Source organism: Lissotriton helveticus, chromosome 5_1 (assembly GCF_964261635.1).
Source record: "Lissotriton helveticus chromosome 5_1, aLisHel1.1, whole genome shotgun sequence".
In the NCBI taxonomy this organism is placed as follows: domain Eukaryota; kingdom Metazoa; phylum Chordata; class Amphibia; order Caudata; family Salamandridae; genus Lissotriton; species Lissotriton helveticus.
The window spans coordinates 9,007,363-9,022,848 of record NC_136065.1 but is presented as its reverse complement, the minus strand read 5'-3'; the positions used below and the strand labels follow the sequence as shown (position 1 = coordinate 9,022,848).

The window sequence follows — 15,486 nt, the reverse complement described above, 5'->3', positions numbered from 1 at the left end:
CAGCTCAGAGAGTGGCTTCAGAGGGCTGGAGAGGAGGGTGTCTGTCACAGCTCAGGGAGTGGCTTCAGAGGGCTGTAGAGGAGGGTGTCTCTCACAGCTCAGAGAGTTGCTTCAGAGGGCTGTAGAGGAGGGTGTCTCTCACAGCTCAGAGAGTGGCTTCAGGGGGCCTGAGAGGAGGGTGAGTGTCACAGCTCAGAGAGTGGCTTCAGAGGGCTGGAGAGGAGGGTGTCTATCACAGCTCAGAGTGTGGCTTCAGGGGGCTGGAGAGGAGGGTGTCTGTCACAGCTCAGAGAGTGGCTTCAGAGGGCTGTAGAGGAGGGTGTCTCTCACAGCTCAGAGAGTGGCTTCAGAGGGCTGGAGAGGAGGGTGTCTGTCACAGCTCAGAGAGAGGCTTCAGAGGGCTGGAGAGGAGGGTGTCTGTCACAGCTCAGAGAGTGGCTTCAGAGTGCTGGAGAGGAGGGTGTCTGTCACAGCTCAGAGAGTGGCTTCAGAGGCTGGAGAGGAGGGTGTCTGTCACAGCTCAGAGAGTGGCTTCAGGGAGCTGGAGAGGAGGGTGTCTCTCACAGCTCAGAGAGTGGCTTCAGAGGGCTGTAGAGGAGGGTGTCTCTCACAGCTCAGAGAGTTGCTTCAGAGGGCTGTAGAGGAGGGTGTCTCTCACAGCTCAGAGAGTGGCTTCAGGGGGCCTGAGAGGAGGGTGAGTGTCACAGCTCAGAGAGTGGCTTCAGAGGGCTGGAGAGGAGGGTGTCTATCACAGCTCAGAGTGTGGCTTCAGGGGGCTGGAGAGGAGGGTGTCTGTCACAGCTCAGAGAGTGGCTTCAGAGGGCTGGAGAGGAGGGTGTCTGTCACAGCTCAGAGAGTGGCTTCAGAGGGCTGGAGAGGAGGGTGTCTGTCACAGCTCAGAGAGTGGCTTCAAGGGCTGGAGAGGAGGGTGTCTGTCACAGCTCAGACAGTGGCTTCAAGGGCTGGAGAGGAGGGTGTCTGTCACAGCTCAGAGAGTGGCTTCAGGGGGCCTGAGAGGAGGGTGTCTGTCACAGCTCAGAGAGTGGTTTCAGAGGGCTGGAGAGGAGGGTGTCTGTCACAGCTCAGAGAGTGGCTTCATGGAGCTGGAAAGGAGGGTGTCTGTCACAGCTCAGAGAGTGGCTTCAGGGGGCTGGAGAGGAGGGTGTCTGTCACAGCTCAGGGAGTGGCTTCAGAGGGCTGGAGAGGAGGGTGTCTGTCACAGCTCAGAGAGTGGCTTCAGAGGGCTGGAGAGGAGGGTGTCTGTCACAGCTCAGAGAGTGGCTTCAGCGGGCTGGGGAGGAGGGTGTCTGTCACAGCTCAGAGAGTGGCTTCAGGGGGCTGGAGAGGAGGGTGTCTATCACAGCTCAGACAGTGGCTTCAGGGGGCTGGAGAGGAGGGTGTCTGTCACAGCTCAGAGAGCGGCTTCAGAGGGCTGGAGAGGAGGGTGTCTGTCACAGCTCAGAGAGTGGCTTCAGAGGACCTGAGAGGAGGGTGTCTGTCACAGCTCAGAGAGAGGCTTCAGAGGGCCTGAGAGGACGGTGTCTATCACAGCTCAGAGAGTGGCTTCAGAGGGTTAGAGAGGAGGGTGTCTGTCACAGCTCAGAGAGTGGTTTCAGAGGGCTGGAGAGGAGGGTGTCTGTCACAGCTCAGAGAGCAGCTTCAGAGGGCTGGAGAGGAGGGTGTCTGTCGCAGCTCAGAGAGTGGCTTCAGAGGGCTGGAGAGGAGGGTGTCTGTCACAGCTCAGAGAGTGGCTTCAGGGGGCCTGAGAGGAGGGTGTCTATCACAGCTCAGAGAGCGGCTTCAGGGGGCTGGAGAGGAGGGTGCCTGTCACAGCTCTGAGAGCGGCTTCAGAGGGCTGGAGAGGAGGGTGTCTGTCACAGCTCAGAGAGTGGCTTCAGAGGGCTGGAGAGGAGGGTGTCTGTCACAGCTCAGAGAGTGGCTTCAGAGGGCTGGAGAGGAGGGTTTCTGTCACAGCTCAGAGAGTGGCTTCAGGGGGCTGGAGAGGAGGTTGTCTGTCACCGCTCAGAGAGTGGAGTCAGAGGGCTGGAGAGGAGGGTGTCTCTCACAGCTCAGAGAGTGGCTTCAGGGGGCTGGAGAGGAGGGTGTCTGTCACAGCTCAGAGAGTGGCTTCAGAGGACTGGAGAGGAAGGTGTGTATCACAGCTCAGAGAGTGGCTTCAGAGGGCTGGAGAGGAGGGTGTCTCTCACAGCTCAGAGAGTGGCTTCAGAGGGAGCGAGAGGAGGGTGTCTGTCACAGCTCAGAGAGTGGCTTCAGAGGGCTGGAGAGGAGGGTGTCTGTCACAGCTCAGAGAGTGGCTTCAGAGGGAGCGAGAGGAGGGTGTCTGTCACAGCTCAGAGAGTGGCGTCAGAGGGCTGGAGAGGAGGGTGTCTCTCACAGCTCAGAGAGTGGCTTCAGGGGGCTGGAGAGGAGGGTGTCTGTCACAGCTCAGAGAGTGGCTTCAGAGGACTGGAGAGGAGGGTGTGTATCACAGCTCAGAGAGTGGCTTCAGAGGGCTGGAGAGGAGGGTGTCTGTCACAGCTCAGAGAGTGGCTTCAGAGGGAGCGAGAGGAGGGTGTCTGTCACAGCTCAGAGAGTGGCGTCAAAGGGCTGGAGAGGAGGGTGTCTCTCACAGCTCAGAGAGTGGCTTCAGGGGGCTGGAGAGGAGAGTGTCTGTCACAGCTCAGAGAGTGGCTTCAGAGGACTGGAGAGGAGGGTGTGTATCACAGCTCAGAGAGTGGCTTCAGAGGGCTGGAGAGGAGGGTGTCTCTCACAGCTCAGAGAGTGGCTTCAGAGGGAGCGAGAGGAGGGTGTCTGTCACAGCTCAGAGAGTGGCTTCAGAGGGCTGGAGAGGAGGGTGTCTGTCACAGCTCAGAGAGTGGCTTCAGAGGGCTGGAGAGGAGGGTGTCTCTCACAGCTCAGAGAGTGGCTTCAGGGGGCTGGAGAGGAGGGTGTCTGTCACAGCTCAGAGAGTGGCTTCAGAGAGCAGAAGAGGAGGGTGTCTGTCACAGCTCAGAGAGTGGCTTCAGAGGGCTGGAGAGGAGGGTGTCTCTCACAGCTCAGAGAGTGGCTTCAGGGGGCTGGAGAGGAGGGTGTCTGTCACAGCTCAGAGAGTGGCTTCAGAGAGCAGAAGAGGAGGGTGTCTGTCACAGCTCAGAGAGTGGCTTCAGAGGGCTGGAGTGGAGGGTGTCTGTCACAGCTCAGAGAGTGGCTTCAGGGGGCTGGAGAGGAGGGTGTCTGTCACAGCTCAGAGAGTGGCTTCAGAGGGCTGGAGAGGAGGGTGTCTGTCACAGCTCAGAGAGTGGCTTCAGGGGGCTGGAGAGGAGGGTGTCTGTCACAGCTCAGAGAGTGGCTTCAGAGGGTTCTAGAGGAGGGTGTCTGTCACAGCTCAGAGAGTGGCTTCAGAGGGCTGGAGAGGAGGGTGACTCTCACAGCTCAGAGAGTGGCTTCAGGGGGCTGGAGAGGAGGGTGTCTGTCACAGCTCAGAGAGTGGCTTCAGAGGGCTGGAGAGGAGGGTGACTCTCACAGCTCAGAGAGTGGCTTCAGAGGGCCTGAGAGGAGCGTGTCTGTCACAGCTCAGAGAGTGGCTTCAGAGGGCTGGAGAGGAGGGTGTCTGTCACAGCTCAGAGAGTGGCTTCAGGGGGCTGGAGAGGAGGGTGTCTGTCACAGCTCAGAGAGTGGCTTCAGAGGGCTGGAGAGGAGGGTGTCTGTCACAGCTCAGAGAGTGGCTTCAGGGGGCTGGAGAGGAGGGTGTCTGTCACAGCTCAGAGAGTGGCTTCAGAGGGTTCTAGAGGAGGGTGTCTGTCACAGCACAGAGAGTGGCTTCAGAGGGCAGGAGAGGGGGGTGTCTGTCACAGCACAGAGAGTGGCTTCAGAGGGCTGGAGGGGAGGGTGTCTGTCACAGCTCAGAGAGTGGCTTCAGAGGGCTGGAGAGGAGGGTGTCTGTCACAGCTCAGAGAGTGGCTTCAGGGGGCTGGAGAGGCGGGTGTCTGTCACAGCTCAGAGAGCGGCTTCAGAGGGCTGGAGAGGAGGGTGTCTGTCACAGCTCAGTGTGGCTTCAGAGGGCTGGAGAGGAGGGTGACTCTCACAGCTCAGAGAGAGGCTTCAGAGGGCCTGAGAGGACGGTGTCTCTCACAGCTCAGAGAGTGGCTTCAGGGGGCTGGAGAGGAGGGTGTCTCTCACAGCTCAGAGAGTGGCTTCAGAGGGCTGGAGAGGAGGGTGTCTGTCACAGTTCAGAGAGTGGCTTCAGGGGGCCTGAGAGGAGGGTGTCTGTCACAGCTCAGAGAGTGGCTTCAGAGGGCTGGAGAGGAGGGTGTCTCTCACAGCTCAGAGAGTGGCTTCAGAGGGCTGGAGAGGAGGGTGTCTGTCACAGCTCAGAGAGCGGCTTCAGAGGGCTGGAGAGGAGGGTGTCTCTCACAGCTCAGAGAGTGGCTTCAGAGGGCTGGAGAGGAGGGTGACTCTCACAGCTCAGAGAGTGGCTTCAGAGGGCTGGAGAGGAGGGTGACTCTCACAGCTCAGAGAGTGGCTTCAGGGGGCTGGAGAGGAGGGTGTCTGTCACAGCTCAGAGAGTGGCTTCAGGGGCTGGAGAGGAGGGTGTCTGTCACAGCTCAGAGAGTGGCTTCAGGGGCTGGAGAGGAGGGTGTCTGTCACAGCTCAGAGAGTGGCTTCAGGGGGCTGGAGAGGAGGGTGTCTGTCACAGCTCAGTGTGGCTTCAGAGGGCTGGAGAGAAGGGTGCCTGTCACAGCTCAGAGAGTGGCTTCAGAGGGCTGTAGAGGAGGGTGTCTCTCACAGCTCAGAGAGTGGCTTCAGGGGGCTGGAGAGGAGGGTGTCTCTCACAGCTCAGAGAGTGGCTTCAGGGGGCTGGAGAGTAGGGTGTCTGTCACAGCTCAGAGAGTGGCTTCAGGGGGCTGGAGAGGAGGGTGTCTGTCATAGCTCAGAGAGGGGCTTCAGGGGGCTGGAGAGGAGGGTGTCTATCACAGCTCAGAGAGTGGCTTCAGGGGGCTGGAGAGGAGGGTGTCTGTCACAGCTCAGAGAGTGGCTTCATGGAGCTGGAGAGGAGGGTGTCTGTCACAGCTCAGAGAGTGGCTTCAGAGGGCTGGAGAGGAGGGTGTCTGTCACAGCTCAGAGAGTGGCTTCATGGAGCTGGAAAGGAGGGTGTCTGTCACAGCGCAGAGAGTGGCTTCAGAGGGCTGTAGAGGAGGGTGTCTGTCACAGCTCAGAGAGTGGCTTCAGAGGGTTGGAGAGGAGGGTGTCTGTCACAGCTCAGAGAGTGGCTTCAGGGGGCTGGAGAGGAGGGTGTCTGTCACTGCTCAGAGAGTGGCTTCAGGGGGCTGGAGAGGAGGGTGTCTATCACAGCTCAGAGAGTGGCTTCAGAGGGCTGGAGAGGAGGGTGCCTGTCACAGCTCTGAGAGTGGCTTCAGAGGGTTGGAGAGGAGGGTGTCTGTCACAGCTCAGAGAGTGGCTTCAGAGGGCAGGAGAGGAGGGTGTCTATCACAGCTCAGAGAGCGGCTTCAGAGGGCTGGAGAGGAGGGTGTCTGTCACAGCTCAGAGAGTGGCTTCAGAGGGCTGGAGAGGAGGGTGTCTATCACAGCTCAGAGAGTGGCTTCAGGGGGCTGGAGAGGAGGGTGTCTCTCACAGCTCAGAGAGTGGCTTCAGAGGGCTGGAGAGGAGGGTGTCTGTCACAGCTCAGAGAGTGGCTTCAGAGGGCCTGAGAGGAGGGTGTCTATCACAGCTCAGAGAGTGGCTTCAGAGGGCTGGAGAGGAGGGTGTCTCTCACAGCTCAGAGAGCGGCTTCAGAGGGCTGGAGAGGAGGGTGTCTGTCACAGCTCAGAGAGTGGCTTCAGAGGGCTGGAGAGGAGGGTGTCTGTCACAGCTCAGAGAGTGGCTTCAGAAGGCTGGAGAGGAGGGTGTCTCTCACAGCTCAGAGAGCGGCTTCAGAGGGCTGGAGAGGAGGGTGTCTATCACAGCTCAGAGAGTGGCTTCAGGGGGCTGGAGAGGAGGGTGTCTATCACAGCTCAGAGAGTGGCTTCAGAGGGCTGGAGAGGAGGGTGTCTCTCACAGCTCAGAGAGCGGCTTCAGAGGGCTGGAGAGGAGGGTGTCTATCACAGCTCAGAGAGTGGCTTCAGGGGGCTGGAGAGGAGGGTGTCTCTCACAGCTCAGAGAGTGGCTTCAGGGGGCTGGTGAGGAGGGTGTCTGTCACAGCTCAGAGAGTGGCTTCAGAGGGCTGGAGAGGAGGGTGTCTGTCACTTCATCCACTGATATTCCTAAAGGGCTTTGGGAATGGTGCTTGATACATCACCAACTTATTAGAATCACCAACGATTTCCCTAGACGTCTGTGTCAAATAGGGTTGAATTATGGTATTAAATGTCTCACCCCGTCCTGATATTGACGTGTCCTCTGCTGCCAGCCTTTAATGGTGGCTTTCTGTGACTTATAGTAGTAGAAGATTTCTTCCAGACAGTTTCTGAAGGTTTGTTTTATAACATTTCACACCAGGCTTTACATTCTAAGCAGCTATTGCTGGAATCTATAATTTCTATATGAGTTGTAAGTGTGACTTACCCCCCAGACACCCGGGAATCTGAGGCCACCACAACGCCCCCGGCAAACTCCACGGCGAGGATGGTGGTCTGCGGAGAGAGGGAAGAAATAAACATTGCAACTCAGAGAAGCAACAACAATCTCAGCAAACATCTCAGCAAACATCTCAGCAAACATCTCAGCAACAATCTCAGCAAACATCTCAGCAAACAATCTCAGCAAACAACTCAGCAAACATCTCAGCAACCAACTCAGCAAACATCTCAGCAAACATCTCAGCCAACAACTCAGCAACAACTCAGCAACAATCTCAGCAAACAACTCAGCAAACATCTCAGCAAACAACTCAGCAAACATCTCAGCAAACATCTCAGCAAACAACTCAGCAACAATCTCAGCAAACAACTCAGCAAACATCTCAGCAAACATCTCAGGAAACATCTCAGCCAACAACTCAGCAACAATCTCAGCAAACAACTCAGCAAACATCTCAGCAAACAACTCAGCAAACATCTCAGCAAACATCTCAGGAAACATCTCAGCCAACAACTCAGCAAACATCTCAGCAAACAACTCAGCAACAATCTCAGCAAACAACTCAGCAACAATCTCAGCAAACAACTCAGCAACAATCTCAGCAAACATCTCAGCCAACAACTCAGCAAACATCTCAGCAAACATCTCAGCCAACAACTCAGCAACAATCTCAGCAAACAACTCAGCAACAATCTCAGCAAACAACTCAGCAACAATCTCAGCAAACATCTCAGCAAACATCTCAGCCAACAACTCAGCAACAATCTCAGCAAACAACTCAGCAAACATCTCAGCAAACATCTCAGGAAACATCTCAGCCAACAACTCAGCAACAATCTCAGCAAACAACTCAGCAAACATCTCAGCAAACATCTCAGCAAACAACTCAGCAAACATCTCAGGAAACATCTCAGCAAACAACTCAGCAAACAACTCAGCAAACATCTCAGGAAACATCTCAGCAAACATCTCAGCAAACAACTCAGCAAACATCTCAGCAAACATCTCAGCAAACATCTCAGCAAACAACTCAGCAAACATCTCAGGAAACATCTCAGCAAACAACTCAGCAACAATCTCAGCAACAATCTCAGCAAACAACTCAGCAACAATCTCAGCAAACAACTCAGCAAACAACTCAGCAAACATCTCAGCAAACATCTCAGCCAACAACTCAGCAACAACTCAGCAACAATCTCAGCAAACAACTCAGCAAACATCTCAGCAAACATCTCAGCAAACATCTCAGCAAACATCTCAGCCAACAACTCAGCAACAACTCAGCAACAATCTCAGCAAACAACTCAGCAAACATCTCAGCAAACAACTCAGCAAACATCTCAGCAAACATCTCAGCAAACAACTCAGCAACAATCTCAGCAAACAACTCAGCAAACATCTCAGCAAACATCTCAGGAAACATCTCAGCCAACAACTCAGCAACAATCTCAGCAAACAACTCAGCAAACATCTCAGCAAACATCTCAGGAAACATCTCAGCCAACAACTCAGCAAACATCTCAGCAAACAACTCAGCAACAATCTCAGCAAACAACTCAGCAACAATCTCAGCAAACAACTCAGCAACAATCTCAGCAAACATCTCAGCCAACAACTCAGCAAACATCTCAGCAAACATCTCAGCCAACAACTCAGCAACAATCTCAGCAAACAACTCAGCAACAATCTCAGCAAACAACTCAGCAACAATCTCAGCAAACAACTCAGCAACAATCTCAGCAAACATCTCAGCAAACATCTCAGCCAACAACTCAGCAACAATCTCAGCAAACAACTCAGCAAACATCTCAGCAAACATCTCAGGAAACATCTCAGCCAACAACTCAGCAACAATCTCAGCAAACAACTCAGCAAACATCTCAGCAAACATCTCAGCAAACAACTCAGCAAACATCTCAGGAAACATCTCAGCAAACAACTCAGCAAACAACTCAGCAAACATCTCAGGAAACATCTCAGCAAACATCTCAGCAAACAACTCAGCAAACATCTCAGCAAACATCTCAGCAAACATCTCAGCAAACAACTCAGCAAACATCTCAGGAAACATCTCAGCAAACAACTCAGCAACAATCTCAGCAACAATCTCAGCAAACAACTCAGCAACAATCTCAGCAAACAACTCAGCAACAATCTCAGCAACAATCTCAGCAAACAACTCAGCAAACATCTCAGCAAACATCTCAGCAAACATCTCAGCAAACAACTCAGCAAACATCTCAGGAAACATCTCAGCCAACAACTCAGCAACAATCTCAGCAAACAAAGGGACACGGATCACCTCTGGAGTGTAGTACCTACCTGGTGACAGAAGGGTATTGAGGGAGAGACCATGAGATTGTGCGTTGCCACACCATTGGGAGCTGTGATTGAGAGGACGCGATAGAAACCGCGTCATCGAAGAAAATGGTCAACAACCTGGTAGCCCACTCTCGTGTTAGCAAAGTCAACCTTGGTTCTATGCTCGTGACCGCGGGGACGAGGCACAAACATCTTCATAGTTCAACATTGACCTAAGACTCCATCATTGAGGGGCATTCCAGTGCTTCAAACCGTAATATAGCGCCTGCGCTTGGAGTCGCACTTCTGGCAAGAAAGAAGCTATAGTTCTCACTTTCGTTGTGTATCCTTATATTGTGTCTGCTACTTAGTTATTGGGCCCGATTCACAGAACTAACTTAAGACAAATTCTTCAACTTACACTCATTTTGGTATTCACAGAAGGCACTTACTCATTTTGGTATTCACAGAAGGCACTTACTCATTTCGGTATTCACAGAAGGCACTTACTCATTTCGGTATTCACAGAAGGCACTTACTCATTTTGGTATTCACAGAAGGCACTTACTCATTTCGGTATTCACAGAAGGCACTTACTCATTTCGGTATTCACAGAAGGCACTTACTCATTTCGGTATTCACAGAAGGCACTTACTCATTTCGGTATTCACAGAAGGCACTTACTCATTTCGGTATTCACAGAAGGCACTTACTCATTTCGGTATTCACAGAAGGCACTTACTCATTTCGGTATTCACAGAAGGCACTTACTCATTTCGGTATTCACAGAAGGCACTTACTCATTTCGGTATTCACAGAAGGCACTTACTCATTTCAGTATTCACAGAAGGCACTTACTCATTTCGGTATTCACAGAAGGCACTTACTCATTTCGGTATTCACAGAAGGCACTTACTCATTTTGGTATTCACAGAAGGCACTTACTCATTTTGGTATTCACAGAAGGCACTTACTCATTTCGGTATTCACAGAAGTTAGGAGTCCTAAATACCTTCTGAGAATACCGAAAGTCTTAAAGTTAGGATTTTTCTCAATGTAGGAGTCCTAAAGTTAGGACTCCTAACTTCTGAGAATACTGAAATGAGTAAGTGCCTTTTGTGAATACCAAAATGGTAGTAAGTTTAGGATTTTGTCCTAAGTTAGTTCTGTGAATCGGGCCCTATGTGTTTATAAAAGTAAAACAATGGACGGACATTCAGTTGTTTTGTGATTAATCAGTTCTATATTACACAGCGTTCGGAGTCTCCAAGCTTCATGGCCTCCTCTGATGGGCCCAAGAGTCAAGAGTTTAAGGGGAGTGCCTGGTAATACATTTTGGGGTCTGATAGCATAGTGCTGAGACGGCCTCACACTGGTCCACAAATAATGTGGCTCAGAAAGCTCCAGCCTCACTGGACACTAACACCCCTAAATAAGGCCATTCTGGTTGTGTGAATGAAGATGGATGCTGCTGTGCCTGAGGTCTGAGGAGGTTCTGTGCAGGCAGCATCCTCGGAGACTGACGAGGGTCAAGAAAGAGGATGCGGGACTGGTTCAGTGGAGGTGACAATGGACCACCGCCTCTGGGGCACTGAAGAGTCGCCTCGTTGGAAGCTGCTCGGAGGCTGCAGCTCCTCAGGCAGCCAAAGGACTGGAGGTAAGACATTACAGCCAGGAAGTCAAACCCAACATCTGGATGGACTCCCACCACAGAGCAGGACTTATGGAAGGTGGATTTATGGGGGCAGGAGTCTCTCAGCAATCCATAAGAGGGTCCTGGTGATTCAACACAACCACTAAAACAAGGCATTCAATGACTGTGTGCTAAAAGTAAGGTTGCAATGATGTCTATTCACAGTTGCAAGGCATTATGGACATTGGAGTCCTGTCAATACTGGGACATTACGACCACTGACCTACCAAATCGAATATTGCATCAGCAATATAATGATATAGAGTACTGGCTATTAAGAGTGTCATCTGATCCCCTAAACAATAAGAAACTGTGAAGCATAACTACTGCATGACATGTATGAACGATATGTCTGCACTCTATCATCACTGTTTGATTTTGCAGTATATTTAAATCCACAAACACCTGCCCTTCAAAAACTTCAAGAAGTGTATCACCAACTGCGTCTTGAACATAAGACAGCTGGTACATGGAAGACTTCAGAATGACCAAGTGACACTGCAAACAACTTGAACGGAAATGGAGAACCAGCCAAGGAAAGCAGAGAAAGATGCTTTCAAAGCCGCCCAGAGAAGGTACCACAAGTTCATCCAAGAAACTAAGAGGAAGGACCTAGTCAAAGGAATAAGTGCAAGCTCCAACAGCAACAAAGAAATCTTCACAATCGACAAGGATTTCATCACACCCACAGCTGCCAGCGGCAACACCAACCCAAACCAAGATCTGTGTAATGATCTTTCACATTTCTTTTGCAGCAGGATCACAACCCTATAAAGCAATGTTGCCTACCATTAGAGCCTCTTATTATCACCAGAAGTCTCCGAGTGCCGAACAAAGACAACACAATCACCACTTGGGACACCATCAGCACAGAGAAAACCATAGCAATCATGAAGATCCTACACTCAGAGGTGTAGCGCGGATTACGAAGGTAAGAATTGTGCCCCCTAACTCGCACCCGTGTGCAAAATTTGTAAAGAAAACACATTTTTCAGCAAAAGACTTCCTGGCAAAAAAAAAATTATTTTAAAAGTTTGCGTACCTAAGAATTTTGCACCTGGGGAACAGCACTTGTGCACTTGTAGATCCTGCGTCCATCACACCTTCGACAAAGGAGCGATTACCTAACTCCCATCCTTTCCACCTCCATCACTACAGCCATGTTCCCGGAACCATGGAAACATGCTGCCATCAACGCCCTCCTAAAAAAAACCTTGGCAGACCCGACCAAACTTGCCAACTACAGACCAATCTCCCTCCTCTATGAGCCAGCCAAGGTCTTGGAAAAAGCCATCAACAAACGCCTCTCCAACCACGTCGTCAATCACAAGCTTCTGGATGCCAACTGATCAGGATTTAGACCTAACCACAGCATGAAACGGCCCTCACAGCAGCAAAGGACGACACCCGGACGATCCTCGATGGGGGGAAACTGCAGTCCTCATCCTTCTAAACCTATCAGCGGCCTTCAACACCACCTTCAATCCCATTCTGAAACTATGACTTCATGAGCAGATATCCAGGGACTCCCCCTCGAATGGATCTGCTCCATTCTCACCGGAAGAACCTAAACTGTCAACATGCCCCACATTCTTCTGAAGCGCGGGGAATCATCTGTGGAGTCCCGCAGTGCACCTCACTCAGCCTGAAACACTTCAACATCCACATGACTCCACTGGTTGATATCAAACGGACTCACAAGATAAGCATGCCACGTACACAGACGACACGCAATGGATACCGTCCCTCTCAGACAAAACACTTGTTAAGACCGAAGCAGTAATCTTTGGGAAAGACACCTAACCATGGGAGTCCACCTGGTTGCCCACAGACCTCAGTCCAACCCCAACACTTACCTCACGAGCAAGAAACCGCAAAAAAACATGAGACAACAAACTTGACGTGGCCGCCCAAGTCAACACAGTAGCCTCGCCCTGCTTCAACACCCTAAGGATGCTGGAAGAAATCTTCAAGAGGGGACTGCACAACACCAGAAAAATGATCACCGAAGCCCTCTCCTCCAGCAGAGTAGACTACAGGAACACCCTGTGTGCAGGGATAACAACCAGCTCACAAGAAGACTGCCGACCAATCAAAGTGCAGCAGCCAGACTAGCTCTCAACCTCCTACGTCGAGCACACATCACACCACACCTTAGGGGAGTTCACTGCCTCCTGATACACTTCAAACTGCTTACCCACACCTACAAAGCACTCCACAACTAAGGCCCAGCCTGCCTGAATAGCCGCATTCATTTCCAGCAATCTTCCAGAAACATCCACCCTGCTGGACTCTCACTAGCGCACATCGCACACATACACAAAAGCAGAGGAGGAGGTGGTGCCTGGTTATATCTGGCTTGTAAAGTCTGGAAAGAGTTCCCACGGCACATCAGAGCCTCCTCCTCCTCCCTTATTGACTTCTGAAAGAAGCTACATAGCTGGTTCTTACAGTAAGCTCTCCAGGGGCGGCCTCGCATACCAGCCACAAAGCGCCTGGATACCCTCATGGGTGATAAGCGTGCTATTACAACACTGATAACATGACATATGATGATGCAGCTTAGTGAAGGTCATTTAAAACAATTGCATTGGATTTGATAGGGACATCAAGTACGACCTGAGATAAAGCAACTTGTAAACTTCAAGCAGTTGGAGCTGACTCGAGAGGGGCGTCTAGTAACCACATGAAGATCTACAGATTTGTAAAACAGTTTTCAGGCTTTTTCATCTGACTTGAGAGGGGCGACTATGAACAACTTGAGGAAGTCCATCTTGCCTGCATGAAGAAAAAAATAGTAGCAAAATGTATAGGGATATGTGGTAATGACTTAAGGTACTACAGCTTTGTGAAGATTTCAAGCAGTTGGATCTGACTTAGGAGGGTCTCTAGTAGCAACTTCAGGTATTGCAGCTTCGTGAAAGATTTGTTAAGCAGTGGCTTCTGTCTAGTAAAGTCTTGAAGCCACCGTCCCATGGAGATCCTTCTCCTACCTCACAGCCAAGACCTGGAACGGACTCCCCCTTCACCTCCGATGGAGCCCGACACTGCACCACTTCAGGAAGGACCTCAAGACCTGGCTCTCCGTATGACCCCCAATGGAGCCGCTCACACCCATTCCAGCGCCTTGAGACCCTCATGGGTGAGTAGAGCGCGTTACAAAACCCTGATTGATTGATTGAAGGGGTGGAACCTTATTAAAGACTTTAGGCTTTGCATCTGACTCAAGAGTAACATCTAGTAATAACTTGAAGTAAAATATGTATGCATAAGGCCGGACTTATTGATTCTACCAAATGCTTGTTTAACTTAGAAACACAGACTTAACCCATGTGCTCCTTCGTAGATTGAAGTGCCGTACTTGAAGTTTTTGACCCAGAGTCCTGCAAAAAAAATTGACGCACCAGCTAGTCACATAATAATAAAATATAAGCTAATTTATGGCATTCTGAAACAGTAGCTTTCAGCTTGAGGAAGTGCTTAATTTGAGCTGGTGGTCAGAACTGGCACTTAACTGCTTTAACCGGCACTTATGACAGCTGCCACATGGTGGCGCTGTTTGTGCAATTTAAAGATGAGCACAAAAATAGTTGTTTGGTAATTCAAAATACATTAACAACATAACGGCCAAAGCTGCCAACCTTGGAGCTGGGGAAAGAGGTTTGAGCCTCAGCCTCGTTCCACATCCCGTGATTCTGGGTAAATCACTTGATCCCCCATGCCTACAAAAATGAATGTGTCCATCTGTAATGTAACTGGTGCTCATGTAAAGTGCTCAAATACCTTCGAGTCAAGTTTGTGCTATATAAAACTTTAACAAAAAAAATACCTGTCATCGAATCCATTCTCCATTCTTAAAGCGTTGGCGGCCTCCTAAAGCTTGAATTGTTACACTTGTAGCAGTGTGAGGCTTAGTAGTTGTGTAAGTACCATGGCAATGTGTTCTGGAAACTGCGGTGGCCACCTGACGAGCCCCCTCCTCCCCCCCCCCCCCCCCCCCCCCCCCGGCACTTTTTACAAATTAAGCACTGGCTGGAGGGAGGGATTAGAACTCATTGATAACATTAGAAGGACGGAAATTAAAGCAGGACAAGATGAAACAGAAAGAAAGTTGCAGATACGGCAATGCATTTAATGTGTAACATGTATCTGACGTGGGTAAACATATCAGTTTCCCGCTGCATCCGTTCATGCAGAACAATGCACGTTCATGAAAAGGTGAGGTTGGATCAGCATTTTAAAGGTGGAGGGCTCTTTACAACACTTGACAGGTCTATAGGTTTTTATTTATTTTAAATACTTGCAAGTGATGGGGGCTCGCGGTGCAGCTGATGCCTCGGACTGGCAGAGGTGCCCCCCCCCCTGATCGCCCCCCCCCTCCCTCTTACCCCAGTCTTGATCTCACAGGCCGCGCTCCAGGGGTCGGCTGAGCCCTCCATGTCTGCGCTCTCCTGTCCCCGTGTCTGTCCCTCCTGCTCCCTTGCACTTCGTAGTGAGCGCGGCTGCGAAAGTGAAAGTGAAACTGTCTGAGTGGAATGCATTCCAGTTCAGGGTGCAGTACCAGCGGCCGCCGGCAGAGGGCGCCGGAGGTGTGTTTACACATCCGCTGCCTCCGCCTCTGTGCATGGAAGGGCTGGGAATCCCCTTTTCGGAAGCGCACCGCCAGCGCGCTCGTCTGCCCAGAGACTGGTGACGCGAGAGACGCACCCACACGCCATTGGCTGACTTCACCGCACGAAAAGTTCCAGACGGCGCGGTATAGGATCACGCCTGCCTGGCAACTAATGACGCGGAATGCGGCCTCTCACGCCATTGGTTCGCTTCCATGGCTGGCCCTTTCAGGCTCCTTGCAAACCTTCAGAGAGACACCGCTCCCTGGCTACTTATGACGCAAGGTGCGTCCTCTCACGCCATTG

At 51.4% G+C, this 15,486-nt stretch overlaps 1 protein-coding gene across 1 annotated transcript in view; it reads right to left on the bottom strand.

Moving 5' to 3' along the window:
- LOC144752892 (proteasome subunit beta type-9-like) overlaps positions 1-15,093 on the bottom strand; it is a 77,130-nt gene extending 62,037 nt beyond the window's left edge. Inside the window, exons 1-2 of the mRNA XM_078640717.1 lie at positions 14,959-15,093; positions 6,562-6,629 (exon numbers count right to left, since the gene is read on the bottom strand). Of these exons, the coding sequence (XP_078496843.1) occupies positions 6,562-6,629; positions 14,959-15,009 (119 nt within the window). The 5' untranslated portion in view covers positions 15,010-15,093. The remainder of the gene's footprint in view (positions 1-6,561; positions 6,630-14,958) is intronic.
- Positions 15,094-15,486: the final 393 nt, after the last annotated feature.